The sequence below is a fragment of the Zonotrichia leucophrys genome, chromosome 11 (assembly GCF_028769735.1).
Source record: "Zonotrichia leucophrys gambelii isolate GWCS_2022_RI chromosome 11, RI_Zleu_2.0, whole genome shotgun sequence".
Taxonomy (NCBI): Eukaryota; Metazoa; Chordata; class Aves; order Passeriformes; family Passerellidae; genus Zonotrichia; species Zonotrichia leucophrys.
In genome coordinates, this window is record NC_088181.1 from 183,424 (window position 1) to 205,491 (window position 22,068).

The following is a 22,068-nucleotide window of genomic DNA, read 5'->3' on the forward strand; positions in this document are numbered from 1 at the left end:
GACATCTAAGAAATGCAGCCTGCTCACCTGTTAGGTTGAGGTCTCCCAGGAGGTCAAGCAGCTCCCCACCAGCAGTGGCTGGCTTGCTTGTAGGTGCAGTGGGAATTACAGGTGTTATATCACTTCCCCCCAACAAGTCCAATAAATCATTTGCCTAATGAGAAAGTGGATGTAATTCTTACATATATTCAATGTTCTGCTACTTTTCCTTGCAAATGCAGTGTGTTCTATTTGTTCTCAAACTGAAGACCACCAGAGCTGATGGCCAGTTAGAGGGGTTCTTAGTTTCACTATGATCCCATGCCCCACAAGAAATCTAGTTTCCATGTTTGAGGGACTGAAGAGATAGGGAATGACTGAGTTCAGGCACACTAAGTCTGGAGAACCACAAAATATTCTGAGCTGGAAGGGACCCACAAGAATCATTGAGTTCAACTCTAAAGTGAATGGCCCATAAGGGGATCAAACACACAACCTTGGCATTATTAGCACCATAACCAACTGATACAATCCCACCCTGCTCCTCAGCCTACAATGACCTGTCCCACACACCTGTTCTGGACATTAGAGCCATCAGAGCAGAGCAATGATACAGTCATCACCAGTCAGAAACAGCAAAGAAGCAGACAAGGGCGAGGGAGATGGTGTCAGCTTGCTGCAGGCTCAGGCTGGAACGTGGTCTGACAGGCAGTGGAAATTTATCCTGGCTCAGTTTCTGTTACCTGGTTAGCAGGCTGCAATCCAGAGGGTGGAGGTTTGGTTTCCAGTACTGCTGTCTCTGTCTCTCCATTGGTCTGTACAATCTCAGCAGGGCCATTTGTGGTGACTTTCTCCATTACTGGCATCCTCTCAAGCAGTGCTGGCCTGAAAGAAGCTGACATAGTTACACTGTGCCATCTTCCTGCATCCCAATCCAAATTCTTAGACATTCAAGAGCTGATATATACAGGAAAACCTGCCTTTTCCCTTGAGCTCCAACACAGGGGAACTGCAAAACTGCGTGACAGTTTGAAGCAATCACTGGCATTCTGTGCCAGTGCAAATACACCAGTTAACTGCTAAAAGACAAAAAAGCCCTCCTGTCTCCTGCTTCCCCCCAGCACCTGACAAGCTCAGGCACAAAGCAGGACAAATTCTTTGGCAGAGACAATCTCTGATCACAGAACAGTAACACAGGATACATTAAATCCTTAAAACACTCGCTAACCCTGTAGAAGAGAAGGGATTCTAGTTCCTCTGTAACCTTAACAAAAATCACCAAAGTTCTCACAGCACACTGTTATCCACAGGAGATCAGAGCAGATAATGATCCTTTTCAAACACCAAATCTCTATCAGCACTTACCTCATGTGATCGTATTTCTTGAAAAGTGCATTATATTCCACAGCTCTCTGCTGCAGCTCCACATCAATGCTGCTGCCATAGATGGAAACTACCTTCTTAATGCGACTGTTGGGGGCAAGGGAAAACAAACACACCATGGAATTAGCAGCAATAAGCAAAGGATAAGCCGGTGTCATCCTGAAGATGATACTGAGTTTCTGTTCAACAGGAGTCCACCTCACTCATGTAAAACAGCAGTATCCATGTATCATCCATATATGAACTGTCCCTTCACAAAAGCATCAGCAGGTGATTAATACACCACCTGAGGTATAGCACTAAAAAGCTCAACTACCCACACTGAAAAGTGACCAATAGGAAACAAGGCTATTTTTCTCTCCAGCATCCAAAAAAGGAACGAGAAAAAACAGTCCACTGAAACTAAGAAGTTTTCAAGAAACAGCAGAATGGATTAAGTTCCCACACAGCAGAGGGCATCCCTAGAGAAAACAGTACCCACAGCTGACATCTTCCACCCTGTGAGCAAAGGAGAACTGTAAAAGCCAACAAGTAAGATGATGACTCTTGTAAATCACAAAAGCAGAACATCTTCAAGGAATACTCCTACTGAAAACAGCTGACATCGGTATATTTGCAACAAAGCCCTGTGCAGTGTACCACCAAAGGGTACTCACTTGACAGTGCAGGTGAACCTTGTGGAAAGCTTCATGATGGCAGTGAGAGCATAGCCTCGTGTCACAGATGCGGACATATTAGATATCAGGACGCTTTCTAAAATATCAAGAACTTCATCCTCTGTTACCTGAAAAGGTACAGTGAGGTTAGGCTAAGACAGAGAGGAGCTTACAGCAAGCCTTCCAGACCATACTGTAAAAACCTGTCTCTTGCCTAATGGCCGTGTCACACTCCTCTGCAACTCTGAGCCTGTAACATTATGTTCAGAGTGTGAGAGACATGCATCCAGGTGGAGATCTTATGGTAGGAGTTTTAAAATACAGTTCCTGTTTCAGACATTGAAGAGCAGGTTTATCACTGAAATACTTTAAGACCCTAGCAGATTTCTTTAAAATCAGTTGGCACTAAAACCACACCATTCTGCCAGCTTAGCAACACTCCACACGTCCAGTATTTACACAGTCCGTGCCTGCAGCAGGGGAGGGAGATTTGTGTCCAGGGTCCATTACCATCATGGACATCAGTGCTAGGGAACTGCTGAAAGCACTCCCTTCATGTAGCCAGCACCAAGTGGTTCCAGCCTCAGCCAGGTGTGCACTTGCAGCTCCTTCCAAGGTATACCTGTATTGGTTCCTCCTCTTCACACTGACCGGACACCAGAAGATCTCCATACTCTCCTATGCACCAGGAGGCAACTTGTACCAGGGGTTGCTGTTGGAAGAAAAACCAGAGAAAGCTAAGAGATGCCTGCATGATAAATTAGACCATCCGCATTCCAGAGGCAAGCTGAGCCTTCCACAGCAGAAGAAAGAGGAATATCTGATTCAATCAAGAATTCCGTAAGAGAATTGGAGAAACTAAAAAGAACATGAACTTATAGAAGACATGCCTGCTCAGCAGTCTCTCCCTTGGAGCTAGACAATGCGATGCTGGCATTCCCTGAGATGCTTAGTAAACATGCATAATTATTGCAGTACAACAAAGAAATTGAAGCCAGCTGCGTTTGGTTTTACCTGGGAGTAATCTCCAAGAATGGCTTTGTAGAGTCTCTGCACAGTGTAGGCATGCATCTCCACACTATTAGTTATTAACTGGATCAGATTGGGAACAGCATCATCACGAACATAACTTCCTGCCTGCAAGAACAATTGTTAGGTTTTACTATGGACCTTCTTAAGTAACACTCAGCAGCTGTGATATCCTTCACAAAACCACCTGATGCATCTGGAAATAAAAATCAACCCTTTCATCCATGAGCACTTTATGGTTGACTTTGAGCAACCTCAGCGGGGCAGAAGTACAGGACAGTACATTTACCAACAAATGAAGCTATACTCAGAAAAATCCACACTGCAGATACCCTGAAACTGCAAGAGGATAGAGTGCAGAAATAAATACAACCTTATGAGTGGTTTATCTGGCAGACAAGAAAAGGCAATTACTCTACTGGAGAAAGTAATCTGAGAACAACTCTCACAGTCAACCTTCCAACAGAAATTAATTCTCACTTCAGACGAAACTACTTCTCTCTGTTTCAAGGTGACAAAAGAGCATCCCAACCAGACTTATTTTTTGCTGAACTTCTCAAATTTGAACACTCATACTGATAAATCTCTTCTCACTCTTTTGTCTCACAGAACACACTGCCTGTCCAAGTTACCAAGATCTTTTCCCTCGGTTGCCAAAGCACTGCTCCAGTTCCACCTCAGCTGTGATGTTTATAGATAAATTCAAGTAGATAAAAGAGTAATAATTAAACCCAAAGAAGGTGAACTAGAAGGCTGTTGACACAGTTTCATTAACAAGTTTTGATAAACTCAGAGTAATTCCAAGAAACTCCTTCACCCCCTTTCTCTCTGCAAGTCATTCCAGGCTGCATTCACTCTCCTCTGAAAGGACTGTATATTGGAATCACACACTACAAGAGCTGTCCTTAGAAGCTAGTGTGATTACTGCAGTAAAAACACTGCTACACACTGTTACTCTTGTGTGTTTCTGAAATAGTACAGTTCTTCTAAAAAAAAAAACAAAAAAACAACCACTTGGTGATCCAAGGCAGCCAGTCAGAAATATGACTATCATAAGTACACTTCCTCTATGTATTTTAGCATTTGTTATCTGCCAGCCTTTAGAAACATCTCCAACTTGATGGTAACTTCCTCCAGAATTAAGAAAAATTTTATGTAGTCACACACAAGAGAGGCAATTTCACTTACCGTTGTTAAGACTCTCATAATTGTGTCTATGTGCCAGCGCTTGGAAGGAGCATATCTGACCAAATTAAGAAAACAAGTTAGAACAATAACTGCCAGTCTTCAACACCAGCAAGAAAACCAGCAGAATCAGAACCCCCCTTTCAGTTACTTCCTGGCCCACTGCTTCGTGAGGAAGGACACCAATACTGAGGGAGGGCTACAACTGACAAGCCACACATAAATCAGTGAACAGAGAAGAAATGAATCAACACATTCTCTCTTGGGAACAAGCAGGGAGAGAAACAACACAAAAGGTGTTCACAATCCCGAGGATGTACCAAAAATTATTAGCAAGTAAAACAACGCCATACTTTTCAGCTGCAAGAAATATTCCAGATGCACAGTCTGCCTTGAACTCTGGTTCACAAGAATCTAGGAAATACAGTAACTCCTTCATCATTCCACGGACATTGTTCCCATTAACAAGAGCGAAACTCAGTTCCATTGCACGCCTAGGGCAAGAGACAGAAAACCAATCAAGTAACTTCACCTAGTGAAGGAAGTAAAAAATCCGAAATCCAGCTACAAAAATGCAGTTAACTTTTAATTAAGAGGAGATCAATACTTACTAATCCTGTGAGAACAGCCATTCACATTTAATGTGCAGTATTTTTTTTTGTTCATAGGCAGACAAATATCCACTCTCCAAAAAATTAAGGGGGAGTGGGGCTACCGGGTGCTCCAGAAACATCTATCCATATGTTAAAGATAGCTTAAGGCTAGTAATATCTTTCAGCAGCCAGAGTCCAACAGGATTAAAGTCTAACTGTCCAAGTGTAATTAAATACTGGTCATTTCTGACACACAACTGTAACAATTAAAGCATGCCACAACAACTGTAACAATTAAAGCATGCCACAGCATGTTTTCTCCACCTTCAGGGATCCAGAACAGACCTGTTTCCAATTCCATACATTAGAGATTCAAATACAGTAGAGATTTAAAATATTGAGAAGCTTTACTGTATCCAGTTGGATAAACTGGATACAGTAAAGTTTCTTATACTGTAGCATAAGACTTCTAGAACCCAAAGTTACCGTGGTATTGTCCATTCCTCCTCAACACAGAGCTGCTGACACCACAACTAGTCAGAGTACTGGCTCCTTGCTATTCCTTTTTGTGCGCATTGAGAGCTCAGAGGCGACTCCCAGACCCTTCTACTTGAAGCTTCTGTAGTTGACTTTAGCACAGGTCTCTCATTCTTCTGCCATATTTTTGAATGAAGACTACTGACTTCAGATGTGATTGATTTCTGCACAACTTTGCAACAGCTGTATTCAAATGCATTAAAACAGGCTTGCTAAATAACCCTGAGTGAATTTTAATATGGAGTTGGGCACACACTATTCTCAAAAATCTGAGAACATCCAGACAGCACTATTTCTCTACATTTTCCTAGTTATTATCGTAATAAGGATTTTTACAGAATGGTGAATTGTAAATGTGTTACTTTGATTTTTACCCAGTGAGTACCCAGGGAGTGAAAAAATACAGAGATATTCAGAATTAGGTTGGAAATACCAAACTAAATTGCTAACTTTTAACATTTAAATCTATGTTTAGCTGATGACCTACACAATTATTAGAACTGTTTCCACCCTTCCAACTAGTTCCCAACTCCCTTACACCTGTCCCTACTGGGTTACAAGTTTTCCCTGTTTACGTTTAATATTTCAGTCACTTTATAGCAGATGCATCAATACTGCAGCTGTGCAGGAATACAATGTTGTCTTCATACCAGGCATTTATCTCAGCACATATTGCTTACCTTCTGTCATATTACATGTTTCATTTCTGTCACAAAGCTCTTAATCATGCAGTTTAATCAAATCAAGCAGAAAAAAAGGCTTTAATTAAATGGCAAAACCATTCTGAATTATGCTACATGGATCAAATATGAACTGCACCAGTTACAAGATGATGAGCAGAAGCCATGCTTCAGATAACCAAAAGCAGATATCATGTATTTCCCTCAAGTCCTTGAAGCTTGCTGCCTGGGGACTCTGACATATATCCAGTCAATATAATGCTTCAATGAAGACAGTGCATTGTCAGCAGCACGAGTGTCAGCATGGCAACATTGTGCTCTGCTGATGGATCACTCAAAGGCTTCATCCTCCAACAGCACTCAGACATGAAGCTCAGTTGTTTGTAGCCTACCTGTGTTTTCCTAGCAGGCGCCAATAAAATGTTTTGTTGCTCTCTACCCAAAATCTAGGTAAGGCTCTGCTGTTCCACAACCAAGCCCCATGCTGCCTCTGACACCAAACAGCAATGGCAGCCTGGCTTGCTCAGCATTTAAGATAGAAATTTGTGGTTTGGGATAGATTGCAACCTTAAAGAGAGATTATATGATACCCAGTACATAGCAGTTAAAAGTAAGTTTCAGAAGCGAGACAAATCCAATTTTTTTCCTGTTTGACACACGTTAGTCTGAGAAGAGCTGTTAAAAAAAATCTACACCTGATTCAAAGATGGGCATAAGTTTGAAGAATGACTATCAGAATGAGGATCTATGGTGTATCTAATCAATTTGAGTAGATGGAAAAGAAGAGATTGAACAATTCTGAAGGTATATTCACATGATGAATGCTCAGTGGAAGTCTGGCCTGTAGCAGAGATATTCTATGAAATGCAACAGGAAAAATGCTGCTGTCCCCAATACTGCATGCTGTATGCTGCACTGAGCCCAGACCTTTCTTTGCAACCCAGTTACAGAAAGAATAATGAGAAGGAGGAGAGTTCTGAAATAAAGAACAAGAAATCAAGACACTGAAAGACTCAGTTTAGAAGAGCAGCCTTCCACATACGCTGGGCAAAGTACGACCAAACAGTTCAAGAATTTCCCTAAGTGACAGAAACAGGAGGGAGTTACTATCATGAGTAAAAGGAACATAACTGAAGTAATGAGAATAAACGGAAAGAAATTAAGACAGAGTACAAGACGACATATTTCTGTGGTGATGAGTAAGGTTGCAAGCTTTCCCAATGCCCAGACAAGCAGCAACACACTACTTAAATGACAAATGAACACCAAGAATGATAAAAGGATGTGGTATGTACACAAATTGTTTGAGCAATCAATTAAGTCTGAATTCTACTACTCCATATTACATCTAAGAATACATCATTTGAATGACTTAACACTGCTCCAAGACAACATGGCACTGCCCGTTCATCTGAGAAAGAAAACCAACATGGAGCAAATGAGAATAGCTTTGATGATAATCATAGTGCACAGAGGCTTTCCATCTTGCTGAGAGCACACAAATCTAATCTCCACTGATATTGCATTCTGGAAAAATTCAGGCAAACAGAATTTCCACACCCCCCCCCCATGAACAGTAACAGCAGCTGTCCAAAGAAGGTGGAAGTATATCTTCATTATCTTGTTTGAATTATGGTACCATATTATACCTTCAGAGTAGTCTCACTTACAGTTCCCCAGGATTATTGTCATTTTCCCCCATGCTCTGCTCACTTTCCACAGACTGTCAACCTCAAGAGTCTATTTCACTGATAATCTGATTACCTTTTAATGGAGACATCCAGATCCTTCAGGCAGTCCACAATGGTGCTTCGGTGTCGCTGTACTGCATTATGGTCTGTCTGCACAGTTTTCAACAATGATGTCAAAGCTACATATCTGCAAACAGGACATAAGGTCATCAGTAGCTGACAGGAGCCATTTAATTTGTATGCACAGACACTGTCCCCTTGCCCCAAACCTAGTCTTATCTTGCAACAGAATAGGATTCTCTTGCACTCGGTAATGAATGAAAACCCTGCAGGGGACTTCCTGACCTATCTTCATAGGCGAGCTACCACACTAAATTGTAACATGCCTCCAACTTATCAACTAAGAAGGGCAGGGCCACAGATAAGATTTGCATAGAGAAAAGAACGCACCAAGAAAAAAGCAAGCTCAACAGCCACACTAACCCCAAGAGCAGTGATCCCAACATGGTCTCCTGGAAAGCTTTACCTCAGCGTCATCTTTGTGTGATTGCTTCTCACATATTTTAAATTGGTGTTGTCAAAACACATTTTGTACAACTTACCTAATATTTTTGTCGTTGTTTAATAAGAAACGGCCTAGGATGTTAATGGCTAAGACCTGCAGAAAGAGTTAGGGAAGATCAATGATCTAAAAGGGCTGCTGGTTATCTTCATCATTTCACAATGACTTCAAAGGCAACATGTCAAAACTAGCATTGCGGTTCTTAGCCAAAAAGAGCTCTAGAAGCTGCCTAAGCAGAGGAAATGCTAAGGGATGCATCACAGGCTCTCACTTGCACTCAGGACATGCACTCTGCAGGAAATTTTGCCTTTTCATTTTTATTTTAAGAAACCCAAACACCCTCTCTCCTCCAAAACAAGCACCCTTTCTGCAAAGGTTACAGACTTATCTAAAGTCAGATGCAGAACTGTGTTATGGTGAAACAAACTTGCTTCATGTCCTCCACACAAATTACTGTAATACAATCCTAGGAAAAAAACAAAGGCCATAGCAAAGGCAACTTACTCTCAGGCCGCTCTCAGATTTTATATCCATAATAGTCAGCACAGTTTCATAGAGAATGGCATTTCCCACATTTTTACTTGTTTCAGTATTAGTGGCAACCTGCAGAAAAGAAACAAAATAACTTCAATGCATTCAAAGCAGATCCCCTTTGTGCTGCTCCGCAGAACAGGCAGCGAAAGCAACCAACCCCTACAAAACAGCATCGCACTTGTAAATATTCATCTCTTTCAACAAAATTTCACTCAGCACAGCAAGCAGCTGTATCCTCACTAGTGCTGCAGAACCTAAATTATTAAGAAACTACGAGAAAGTTTCAACCAATCATCAACCTTGCAGACCTTACCTGTGCAAGTATATCATTCATTGCTTCACTAGAATCATCATCATTTCTCCCTAAAATTCTTAGCAACCGCAGGATTCGTACCTATTTTATAAAACAAAGCAAAGAAAAGCTTGGATGGCAGTGTTTGACATAGGGTCGTAGTGGCAAAAAATCAAAAGAAGCTGCTGATTTCCACTCTTAAGCAAAATGCTTATGCCAGTTAAGAACTTCATCAACAAAAACAGGCTTTGGCTGTGCTTATTTTCTTCCCACTAGCCAGAAATATTCAGAGTCCCCTCTCTACCAGGCACAGCCTTCTAAAATCAATACATGCTGCTTCTTTCTTTTGTCACATAACATGATAAAGCACTACAACTGCTGGTTAAACGAAGGCAGGTGTCATCTGCCCTTAGTGAAAGACACTAGGGCAGATGAACAGCATTTGCACTACCAGCTCAAAGGAAGACCAAAGAAGCCTTAAAATCAACACAACAGGTGTGGCGGTAACCACCTCATCACACATAAGGCTCAAAACACAGTCCTAGAATTAAAGCTATCGGTCACTGTTTGCATCAGTTCTTACCTGCAAAAAGGGGTCACTGATCCCAGACACATCATGCTCTGGTGAATATCCAGACATGATAAGGTTCTTCAAAATACGAACTAATTGGGGAACAAGCTGCGAAGAAGAGAGTTGTCATATTAGGGAACTGTTGTTTCCCTGACCCCAGATTTGAAGCAAGGTCCAAGAACAAATCTTGTATTTGAAAGCAAGTCAGTCTCTGGATTCTTCCACAAAGTTCAACTTGCACACCTAGAGCTGATGCTGTATGAATACCTCCAGCTTGGCTAAGACACAACTAGAAACAGTTAAGCTGGGACCAGAGCACCATATTGTGTCTTCAAAGTAGTAAATCTACATCTGTGGTATAGTGTAAAAAGAAAATCAGCCTAGTTTCCCTGTCATCTCCTTTTGTTCCTACCTTTGCTCTTCAGGAACTACAAACTCCTCTGAAAACATGCATTTCAAGAAACACACAAAATTAACCCTGAACTTCCTGTATCTGCCTTTAAAGAGGAAACCAAAGGGTGCTGCAACATCTTCCCTCCAGACATAGTAACAGACAAGTGGAGCATTCCTGGAATCCTTATTCATGTTTGCTTTGCCTTCCAACATGCATGAATTATCAGGACTGAGGACAGAACAAAGGGAAACATTACAGCCATGGAGTTTGGTTGAGGGCCACCCACCCCCACCCCCATCTTCTGGAAAACAAATTACACCCATGAAGACTATCAGCACTGCAGTTGGACTGGGTAGCTCCTTGCAGCACAGAAAGCCTTTACAGCCTCTTACAGGCAGTTAACTGTCTGTCCTGCTCCTTTCTGGGAATCACCCAAAGTTGCCCCATGATTCAGACAAAACACAAAGCTACAACTTGCACAGGCACAAAAAAAAAAAAAAATCTGTCAAGTATTCCTCAAATGAGGGAAGGCTTGAGGAAAGCAGGCTGATGTTTGTAGAAGGCCACAAGTGAGACTGAGGGATGCCATGGATGTAGAGATTTAGTGACAAGACCAGCACACAAAGGGCATTAGACAAGTACAGATGATCTAAGCATGTGGCATCAATCACAACTGTGTCATTCAGAGGCACTGCCTCACAAGGGATAAACATCTACAGATTCGAGGCAAACATGCATCATCTAGAAAAATTAACTCTTACCTTTTCATTCTAACTCAGCAGGATTCCAAACAGACAAAAGGGACAAAACAGACGAAGCAAGCATTAGGGATAGGTCAATGTTATACCATTCACAGCATAACAACTACAAGAAATAGCTAGAAAGAATGCCCCAGTAACAAAATTATGAGCACTCAGCTCTTCTCCCTCTTCCCATAGCTATCACATTAACCAAGCAATTAGTAGCAGGGATGGTACCTGCAAAATGAACCTCATCTGACTTTTTCTCCTGCTTTGACATTTACAACCAAGGCAAGGGCAAGGGAAGATGCATGCCAAAATGCTAAGATGCACCAAAGAATGTACAGTTTTAAATCCCTAATGATATAGACAAGGAAGAAAGTAAATGGGCATGCAAATAAACACCTTTAAGACTTATCAGAGGAGCAAACGGCGTGCTCTGCTCTACCAGCTTTGTTCAATTTCTCCTTTTTGATCAAGAATTTAGAATGACAATGCAATTTTCAGTTGCTCTTCTATCGGTAGTCTTTCACATGGCAATAATACAGCAAATTATAGCAACAACACAAGGAAGTCAGGAGGGTGATGGGAAGCAAACATTCCTAACCAGAGGAGGAAGAGTGACATTGACTCTCAAACCCCTAAATTAAAATGGAAAATTGTGTAGCATAGTATGCATCAGGCACGAGGTATCTATACAACTAGAATTTAGATTGGTGTTTTTGAACTGAGTGCATATAACTGTTTGGCTGTGGTTAAGGCATTCAGGTGTTGGTATAAGCTTCAGTTTTTCATCTTACTCTCTATGCTTACTTCATTTGTGATTCCAGTGTCAACATGCAATTAGATACAAGAAGTGAGGAAAAACCTAAGGGACCCTCAAAGACAACTTTAAATCTAACTCTAGGATAAGTTACAGCACAATATTAAGACTGATTGTTTGTAACTTAACCACTCAGTGAATGGGGATTAGGCCTGGATACACATGAAATTCTCACATTTAATGATTAAAAAATTAATTTAGCAACCAGACAGTATCATTAAATTCTTCACCCAAACAGTTGTAATGATTTTACTAGAAGGCCATGAATATTAACTTTGCAATATTACCAGGTTACACTTACCTTTCTAAAGTGTGCAAGCATGTCTGGGCTTCTCTCACACATCTCTGTGAGGAGAACAACTGATGTGTGAAGAACACCTAAAGGTGAGGGAAGGGGAAAAGAAAAATGTATCTCCATTTAACATCATTCCACTGGCTCCAGACATTTGATAAACATCACAAGAAAACAACAGGAAATCATTAAAAAATGTTCTTGAATTCAACATATCATATCTTGCAGCTGTGTCCAAGGGAAAGCAGACAGCAATGTGCTCCTGTCTTAAAGCTGCAATTAAAGGCCAAGGCAGGAGATAAATTGGACTTGGTCTGCAGAAACTCGCATACTAAACATACAGTAATGGTCGTAGCTGGGCTCCTGCCCTCTAAGGTCTCCTCTATATCCAGTCCAATATGATTCAATACAAATGTAAGACTCCAGAAGGACAGCATGTGTTAATTGCATTGTGGGTGTCAAGCTCCTCACACTTCCTAATTTCTCTTCTGATTTGGGTTGCCTAGCAGACCTTATGCCACCTTCCTCAGGAGGCCACAGAACTCCATTTAAAGAAAGATTACACAAAAATAATATCTCCAAACCTAAGAAGCCACTTCCTTAGAGTCACACTAGGCAGTGTACAGGATAAAAATCAAACGCTCCCATTTCACCCACTCTGAAGTGTATCAAAACACAATGAAAGAGTTCCTTTTGTCACCTATGCCATGTTAAAGTCCTGTTGACTAGCAGAGTCATACACATCTCTTCCTTCTAAATGACATTTGCATTCACTGTGTAGAAATGGAAAGAAACAAATCATACAAATACACCTCTGAAGTTCCCTCCAAACAAAAGGCTTAGGTAGCAAGTGCACTATCCTCTAGAGAATGGCCTAGCCTTGCTAAGTGCAGTCTCAGCTATTACCGTGGTTCTTCTCGTTCAGCAAGTTTTTGGTGGCTGGCAGGAACATCTCCATAAGTTCAGGCACCTTTCTGATGACATGAACAGCGCACAGTGCTGCCTGGATCGGAAAGACACTTTTTACTACACACTGCAAAGATAACAATACCTGTTTTGGGAATATCTAGCACAGTGGGAACTATAACAATCTTCATGATAAACAAAAGCCTGGCACATTTTTTCATCTCTCTATTACAAGTGTTACTCAACAGCATTCCAGAAGAGAGTTCAATAAACAGGGAGCACTGAACTACAAACTAATACTCCCCTAGTAATGGTTCATTTTTACATTATTCACACAAGAAGTGTTATTATTTGCAAAGCAGCTCAGCCTTTAATAGGGCTACTTCAGCCTATCTTCCTCTTGCTGGGAAGGAGATAATGTATTGGAAAAAAATAATTAAACTTACTGTAAAATTATGGCTTCTTTACTTTCCCTCCTTCCCCAAAAAACAACTTCCTCCTGCAGGTGCTGGGTACTATGAGAAACAAAACTACATTTCCAGGGTTTTTTTGAAAAAACACGTGCCTATTTCTTCTAGGATGGAGAAGCAACAGGAGACACTATTCCCTGCAACTGCCAGAAAATCAAGTGCCTCTTTCCAGAACACAGCAAGACCTCTTGGCATTGCCTTCTCTCCAAACTCTCTGGATCTAGCACTAGACAAAGAACTAACAATGCATCTCTTCCTAAATCTTAGTGCTTCACACTCTCACCAAGACTTATCAATAAATAAATGTAAAAGAATAGGGCAATCACACTTTGCTGATGCTATGGCACATTTGCTACAGAAATTAGACAATTTATAAGTGTTTGTCCATTTCAACCCCTCTAGTTCTCATACTACTGTTACCATCATCAACAGAAGACATCAAATAGGTACAAATATTCTGATACCAGCCTGCACTGTTAATAATGAGGGTCTTCTCTTACCTGAGAAGATAAATCAAACTGGCGACCAGAATTTTGAGGCTAATGCCCATGAGGGGGCAAGCGTTCACATTACCACCAATAACATTATGGGAGAAGAGTGCAAAAACAGAAGCAACTGCCTCACCAACTGGGTGCTTGCTTATCTTTCAGAGGCTTACATACAATCCTGCTATTAACAGACAGGGAGTTTTAAGCTCTGTCTTGCACACTGGGAAAATATTCACTCAGCATGATCTCAGTCATCTAGTATTCCAGATATTAACAAGGTGTTCAATCAATCTTGCCTTTTAATCCATAACAAAGTATTCAAAAGTTTCCTGAAGTACCTTCTTCCTAAGATAGGAATTGGAAGTTTTGAGGAGCTTTTCCACCTCTCCTGCAAGGTCTCTGCACATTTCTGAGGAGCCCATGCAGCCAAGAGTACAAAGTGCCAGCCCCTGCACATACTGCGTGCTGTGATTAAGGTCACTGCAAAGGAGAACAAAAAAAGTCAATCAGCATGCACACGCAGAAATTGAACACACAAAAAAAAGGGCATCTACAGCTAGAGTCATCTATCCAGCAACACACGGCCCGAAAGAACTTTCTGGATTCACAGCTCTGTGGGAGCACAACCTGGGATCAATGGAAGCTTTGAGTGCATGTACCGCAGGGTTTGCTACTCATTCTACTTAGAATCCTCAATTAAAAAGATAAAAATACTTGGTTTAACTATCAGGTTGACCTGTCAGGGTATCCAGGGATTGAGCTGAGAAGAGGGACAACTATACAGAATTCCATTTAATATGGTTTTAGCTTTGGAACTTGCATGCAAAGTACAGAGCAGCAGTGACACTGTGGGCTGTCTCAGTTTAAATATGTTCTACAACAGGCTTTAGCTTCTGCATTTACAAACCAAACAGTATAGAAAAATCTGTGCAAAAGTATTCTCTCTCCTGACTGAAAACCACAAACCCCACCATTCACACACCTTGAAAATAATTCATACAAGAATTCTGTTTAGCAATTTTTCCTATTCATATGCCTAAGGAAGTTGTGAAAAGTGGTCACTACGAAGCTAAGCTACCTAACAGGAGATGTTATTCATAAGGCTAGCTACAACATCACACTAAGCACAAGACAACATAGCTTCTGTATGGCAATCCCAACAGCCTTGAAAATCAAATTCTACACCCCTTTTCCATCTCTGTCTGGTACTAAGGTTGCCACACTACCCAGGATTCAATGCTGAAGAAAGTAAAAAATACAGTTTGTGGTCTGGGAGGCAACAAGAGCTGGGGACTGCAAGATGGAAGAGCTGGGGAAAGAAGCTGAATCAAACATGCAAGAGGTGCCGAATGCAAAGACAGTATTCTAGTTGTAACATGAAGCAGTTATGGCAACATGCAGATGAAGGAACAGGTAGCACATGCTATTAAATAGGTTGGTTTTTTGTTTCCCTCCTTTAACAATTTTTTGGCAGCTATGTAAAGCTGTGCGTATCACAAGTACATGCTTCAAGAGGTTGCTTTCCTTTTCGTCTCAAAAACCTGGGTCTTGCTATGAAACACGAAAAACAATGCCATAAATAAATCCCTTAATGTCTAGATAAAAGCAAGACACAATGGCAGATACAGAAGCTGAAGGAGAAAGCAATATACAACCCAGAAGATGGTGGGAAGCTGTCCACCATTTTCACTCAGCTTCCATCAGACCCATTTCCAGTTCAAACTCACTACACCCTTACGAAATTCACTGCAGCGTAAACAATCAACGGAGGTGTTAACCTTCACCCTGGTTCAAATGGAAGCACCTCACAGGTATAGCACTTCAATGAAAGATCTTTAGACCAAAATCTTGTCTCCTGGATGCTAGGTTCAAAGTTAGCAGATCCTCAGGTCCACAGTTTTGTTAAGTTTCTTTTAAAGCACTTTGAGGCCACAGTCTAATTGAAGATCAATACTTTACTTGCTAATATTTGAGAGACTAAAGTGCTAATAATACATACATAAGCATGTATTATTACATACATAAGTACATAATATTAAAACTGGTACACCACACACAACCTTTAGGTAGGTCAACCAGAACCCAGCTGTTCCATACCTGCTCAAATCCATCTTGAAAAGAAAACGCACTCATCATCACCCACTAAACTATGATGTAAGAAAGTCCCACTTTAACATTGCTGTGCTGAGAGAAGTATTAAAACAATAGTCATTCCCATCCCCTCTTGTCTGATTTCAGCAAAATGACAGCACATCCCAAGCTGCTGCCTTGCTTCCAATGAAAACCATTTGTCAGGACCATTAGATTTTAAAAAGAAAGCAAGATACATAGCTTTGTTCCTTGACAACTCTTCAGAGTTTGTCAGCAGAAGCAAACAAACACACAGGACATGTGTTGCTTGCTACATATGCCTCTTCAAAACTAATGCAATTTTATATTCTGTTCCCACTAAAGAAGCTATACAGGATGGCCCAATACAGAGCACTACAACGACAGCCTTATTATGGTCAACAGCACACAACAATTTCAAGGCACCATTTTTCTAACACAAAGGAAAAACCCTAAAGTACTCTTAAGTATCACTGTCAGAAGGATACTTTGCAATACTGAAACCTCAAATCATTGTTTGATGGAGAGGTGGTACTCTTACTTCTTGATGCAATTGGTCATAAGAAGATGAACATCCTGTCTCTCATCCAGCAGCAACATGGCACCCAAATACCCAATGCGCTTGTCTGTGAATTTCTGAGATGCGATAAGCTTGAGGCACTCCAACTGGAAAAAAAGGAAAAAAAGAAGAAAAAAAATACATAATTAGCTTGAAAACTACTTCTTAGCTAGAGAAGAAACGGTTTGAATTTTGATGTGTAGTAATGTATGTATCTCAGAATGCACTTTTAAAGGTGTATTTCATTTCCATTTTGGTGATGTGGAAAACCAAGAAAGATTAAATGACCTGGCTAAAGTTCCAACAAAGCCAGCAGGAAGGTCATTAGCAGCTCTGGTGCCTTGAAGTGGTCAGACACTGTTGGTCCTCCGTGACCTCAGATATACCAGATATGTTGGTTAATGTCAGATCACAAAAGTAAATGATAGCACATTGATAGAGAGGAATAGCACACTGATAGAGAGGAAAGATACAGCAGTAAACACAAAATAATAAAGATCTGGAAATCTAGATCATGTGTCATGTTTGATATGCACATGAAATTTTTTAACTAAACTTAAAAGGTTCAATTTACCTACTAGGAAGAGGATCAATGCTCTGTAAGCTGCCAAAACAAGGACATGTAGTGACAGGACAAGAGGTCATGACTTCAAATGGAAGAAGGGGCAAGTTTAGGTTCAATATTAGGAAGAAATTCTTGGCAGTGAGCATGGTGAGGCCCTGGCACAGGCTGCCCAGAGAAGCTGTGCCTGCTCCTGGATCACTGGAAGTGTTCAAGGCTAGGCTGAAGTGGGCTTGAAGACACCTCGACTAGCAGGTGTCCCTGCCCATGGCAGTTAGAGCTAGATGACCTTTCAACACAAACCATTATAGGAGTCTATGACTCTAAAATCAGATTGTGTTTATTGTGATCTGTAACTAACTTTCTATCTAGGCAAAAAGTAGATTGTCAGAGATAGTTATGTTTTCGCACACCTCTAATCTCTGGGACACCAGAAGTTTACTAAAATCATGTGCATTCCAGCCACAAGTTTCCCCTTCCCCCTGTAGAAATGGCAACTGTGGTCAATAGCACAGAAGAGATTCCCAAGACAACATACATAGTTTTCACCTGCACTCTGCTAATTTAAATTTTAAACTGCCAGCTCATTTTTACATCTGACACTTTGAAAAGCAAATACCATCCACCACAGACATATTCTGACATTACAATGCACTAAAATAGTTTTCTGTAACAGATAACTAATCAATTATAATCTATGTCTACTTTCCTGACAGGGAAGTAGAGTTCTATCCCTCACAAACTATTTCTGTAAGTCTGCTTTACTAGCTGGGGCAGCAAATAAGCACACACAATAGGTCTGAGGAAGGGTCAGACAGAGCTGGCAACAGATCCATAGCAAAGGGGGCACACACAGGCAAAGATATGAGGTGTCAGGAAAAGGTATTCATGTCTTCAGCTAGACAGAAGCTTGAACAGGGCAAGACATAGGTGAGATGCAAGAAACACACACATCAACAGGAGTAAAGTTGCACAGTATATTGGTAAGAAAATTAAAGGTGAAGTGCCAGAGAAAAAGTGCTATGGCCTAGTCCCCGTCCTGCAGGTTCTCATGACCACGTGGCAATAGAACACACACTCAGCTGTTGACATTGTTATCATATGCAAAAGCCCAGATAGTGCAAAGATGACAAATCAGGAAGAAAAGGCTTGAAAGAAATTGAGTTCAGTCTGCAAGGCTAAATGGGATGAAAACCTCGAATAAACACCTCTGAACAACAAGACCAGCTCTCTGCAAAGAAAACTGCATTTGCCCAAATGCCCGAGATCGGCCACAGATAACATACAAAACACTAGATATCAAGCTCTCATGTTTCCAGTGCTTTCTGTAAGAGAATAATGCACCTCTGAAACAACCTTCTTTCCTGGGTTTACAAGATACTTATACAATCCTCCGCAAAAACACAACATAAAATTGATGACACCTAAGCTACAGAGTAAGAGCCAATGAAGGCAGAAGATGAATGACTGAGGAAGAACATAAGAAAACTGATGACTGCAACAGATACTCTAAGATACATTTCTAGTACTTTTGAATTTTAAATATATTAGTGAAATTTACCCTATGAAAGGCTGATGAGTACTTGCTTCACTTGTACAGAAGCACATGCAAACTACATTAATGCACAGCAATACTAAGAAACATGATCAGCTGAAGCTCTTACCAGGTGTAATTAGTGGAAAAAATCTTGATACTGTTAAATCCATTTCATTCAAAGGAACAATTAAAATCTGCTACATCACCACTGTAACAGATACTACTGGCATGTAACCGGACTACAACTGACCCAACTCTTACTGACATAGGCACTCTTCTAACTGCAATTTTTTTTTCAAATAGAAACAATGACAATAATAAAGTTATCTGAGCACTTGTCCAGACTGTCCGACGACTTCCAAACTTGCATCAACAGCCTTTGCACATGCTCAGGAGACAGCAAGCCATCCAGTGCGTATCAGCATGCACTGGCTAAATACAGTGCTCATTCTCATACTTGTGTACAAGATATCCCAGGTCAAAGTTGTGGAGCCCTGGGTTGGATAGAAGTAGACCACCCACTCACTCCTAGTTACCCAGACTGTTAGCTGCCCACTGCTTGCAGCTTTAAGAGAGACTGTAACACCACTTGTGGCTCTCCTGTTTTTTTGCAAAACTTCTTTCCTGCATATTTATCCCATCACTCTCAGAAGATTACTGTCTACATTGCAGGACTGTCTATCTGCAAGACTCCACTGTTGGTAGAGCCTGTGTCCTCAACAGGTCCCCAGCTCACACAAACTGTACTCCTATACAACAGCAGCACCTTGAAAGATTCCCTCCAGTGATAAGCGTGAAGGACATGCAAAGTTCTCTAACTCACTCTCTTGCAGAATACTTGTTAAAACCCTTTTCAGCATTGGGCTCTCATGAAAATGCAACTGATAAACTACAAGAGAACCAAGGGCATTGAATGAAGTACTCTGTTCTCCAAATAGTCAGAATAGATGCTTCTTTTCAAGATGTAGCAAGCCTGGCAATAACAGATACTGAACAATCTGCTTTAGCCTTCTTTCACTAACAGTGAATTTACCATTACTAACCAAAGCAGAAACTGAAAATTGCTGCTTTAGTTAGTAATGGTAAATTAGTAAATTTACTTAGTAATGGTAAATTAAATCATTAAACTAAATGGCAAATTATAATCTTCCTTGGATGAGATTAAATACTTGAGCAACAAGATAGAAGAATGAAATTTTGCTCTTAACACAGCCAAACGTTGAAATTCTAGATGACACTTTTGTAACACTTTTCATTATTCTTAAGGCCCCAAGATAATTAATTTTTGTTACAGGAAGTTTCTCCCTTGGACCGGAGAGCCCAGCTATGAAAAACGTTAAGAACAGAATAATACACAACTTCACTTGCTCTTTTTAAAAACTCTTTATCCTGAGAGAATAATCCAATAATATACAAATAAGATGAGGCACTTGATATGCTACAGCAGAGCCCAAACTCACTAATCCTAACTATCTGTGATTTGATTTCACTGATTTGAGCTTACTGTTTCAGTGAGACATATTAGGACTGGTAAATTCAATCACAAATGGACAGACACACAAGACATGAAGCTACATGAAGGGATAATTTGACTGATTTAAGCTTTACTGAAATCCTAGGTTAGATTACTACTAATAGGACACTTACTGACTTCTAAGCAAAACAATGCCCCAAAGACTAAACAAAGCTAGCCTGAGGGACACCTTGTAGATCAAGAGTTTCCATATTCCTATCTCCTTTACCTAAAATTTCTGTCAAAAATAGCACATCAAAAATAATCCAAGAGATGGAAAACTCACACCTGCATTCTCCATGTCACCTGACTAAGATGGGGATAAGGAACACAAGCTTCTGATTGCCAGGAACAGACCAGCTCTTTTCTGTCTCAAATACATTACTTTATATGGAAAAGGGCATAGAACCTCCTTTGAACTATATAGTATTTTTCAGAGACAGAACTCCAAAGTGCTATTTTGATCCAATCTAAAAACATCCCTATGTCTTGGACTGTGGTTTAAGCACTACTGCTCTGCAGAAACATGGATGGTGAGGAGGAGATAGTATGGCAAAATATGTAAGCCCCAAACAGCAAATATCACTAATGAAGTCTAAACTAACTAACATAGGTTCAGAACATACGTGAAAACAGACCTCAAAACACTCCAAAGGTGTGAAGAACTGCAGCTAGGAATGCTGTGATCAAGTTAATGAGCCCAAAACACAGAAGACAGACTGGCTTATGCACAGAAGGCACTAAATTTTAACCTACCTGGCCAAAATGTGCAGGATATCCCAGCATGTGCATATACAGCAGCTTTGCCACGTTTCTGCATCGGTATGTGTTATCTTCCTCTCGGAAGGATGACCGGATAGCAGCACATTCTTTTTGGATCATCTCACGCTCTTCTGCCTGGGTTCTTGCTGTCCGGATGGTCCGGATCAACTCCCGCAGTCTGATGGGGGCTGGCATCCTCTGAGACAAGAAAGAGGACTGTAAAACTTTTACTGTCTCTAAAGGTTTCATAATGGTCTCACACTTCCATGTATTCTTTCTTTCTTACTCTACAACTATGTCAGTAAAAGAATGAAGAAAATGTAGGCTACTTCAGTAGCATGGCTAAGAGTAAACTCAAGAACCCAAGGACTTCACTGTACCTTACATCTGCTCTTCCAGAACCTTAGAAATGGGAATTACTCCAATTTGAGCCAGCTGTCAAATGAACATAACATGATTCCCCACCTGAAACAGGTAGAAACAGCACTCTGCAAGGTACTCTCATATTCACATCATTTGCCTCTCTCCAGAAAAGCCAGGCTCCAAAGAAAAATGATCCCAGAATCATGACAACTTGGGACAGAAATCCGATGCAAAACACACCTCTGTTTAACAACTTGCACAAGATTTCATCTAAGTGGCCATTTCAGATGGCCACGCTTCAAAAAACCTGCTAACTTATGCCATACACACTTCCTTCTTAGAAGTGTGGAAGTCAGCAGAAAAGCAAATGGAAGCACAATCTTAGGCGTGTGGATATTTCAGAGAATCCTGCTTCAAATAGAAATAATCAGGTTTACATCATCCTTCTATTACACCCAATTAGAACAACCCTTTGTGAAACAAACAAGCCTGAGACATTACTGTCTGGCAGTATGGGTGTGAAAGGCGTATACATGAACACAGAGTTGTTTCACCTCAACAGACGGAATACCGATGGAGTCATCTGACCCACAGAGCAATTTAATCTGCCAAGTTCCTGTTAAGAGGAAAGCGGCTATCAAACAGAATCCAAACTTTAGGATTTATGTTCAACAGTTGAACTTTTTAGTTCATGTTCACCAAAGCAGACTTCCGACTTTTGGGGAGCTCAGACTATATAAACATCTTTACAGCCTTCTTTCATCCATGCCAGCGTTTGAACAGAACTGAGCCCTTCTGATAAGGTATCAGACCAACTTGTAAGAAGTTGCCATGTCAGTCTGCTAGAGATTTTGTCTG

The 22,068-nt window shown here is 40.8% G+C and overlaps 1 protein-coding gene and 1 non-coding gene across 4 annotated transcripts in view; both read right to left on the bottom strand.

Annotated features, from left to right (window-relative positions):
- AP1G1 (adaptor related protein complex 1 subunit gamma 1) overlaps window positions 1-22,068 on the bottom strand; it is a 35,333-nt gene that overhangs the window by 5,309 nt on the left and 7,956 nt on the right. For all 3 annotated transcript variants that reach the window (XM_064723582.1, XM_064723583.1, XM_064723584.1), the window contains exons 2-19: window positions 20,842-21,045; window positions 16,456-16,580; window positions 14,144-14,285; window positions 12,848-12,944; window positions 11,951-12,027; window positions 9,705-9,800; window positions 9,143-9,223; window positions 8,800-8,898; window positions 8,336-8,391; window positions 7,807-7,920; window positions 4,586-4,726; window positions 4,236-4,290; window positions 3,033-3,155; window positions 2,641-2,730; window positions 2,019-2,146; window positions 1,345-1,449; window positions 723-864; window positions 28-154 (exon numbers count right to left, since the gene is read on the bottom strand). In XM_064723582.1, the coding sequence (XP_064579652.1) occupies window positions 28-154; window positions 723-864; window positions 1,345-1,449; window positions 2,019-2,146; window positions 2,641-2,730; window positions 3,033-3,155; window positions 4,236-4,290; window positions 4,586-4,726; window positions 7,807-7,920; window positions 8,336-8,391; window positions 8,800-8,898; window positions 9,143-9,223; window positions 9,705-9,800; window positions 11,951-12,027; window positions 12,848-12,944; window positions 14,144-14,285; window positions 16,456-16,580; window positions 20,842-21,042 (1,999 nt within the window). In that variant the 5' untranslated portion in view covers window positions 21,043-21,045. The remainder of the gene's footprint in view (window positions 1-27; window positions 155-722; window positions 865-1,344; window positions 1,450-2,018; window positions 2,147-2,640; window positions 2,731-3,032; window positions 3,156-4,235; window positions 4,291-4,585; window positions 4,727-7,806; window positions 7,921-8,335; window positions 8,392-8,799; window positions 8,899-9,142; window positions 9,224-9,704; window positions 9,801-11,950; window positions 12,028-12,847; window positions 12,945-14,143; window positions 14,286-16,455; window positions 16,581-20,841; window positions 21,046-22,068) is intronic.
- On the bottom strand, window positions 6,317-6,403 carry LOC135453027 (small nucleolar RNA SNORD71). Its single transcript, XR_010441756.1, has one exon. It is a non-coding gene; the product is annotated as a small nucleolar RNA SNORD71 (small nucleolar RNA).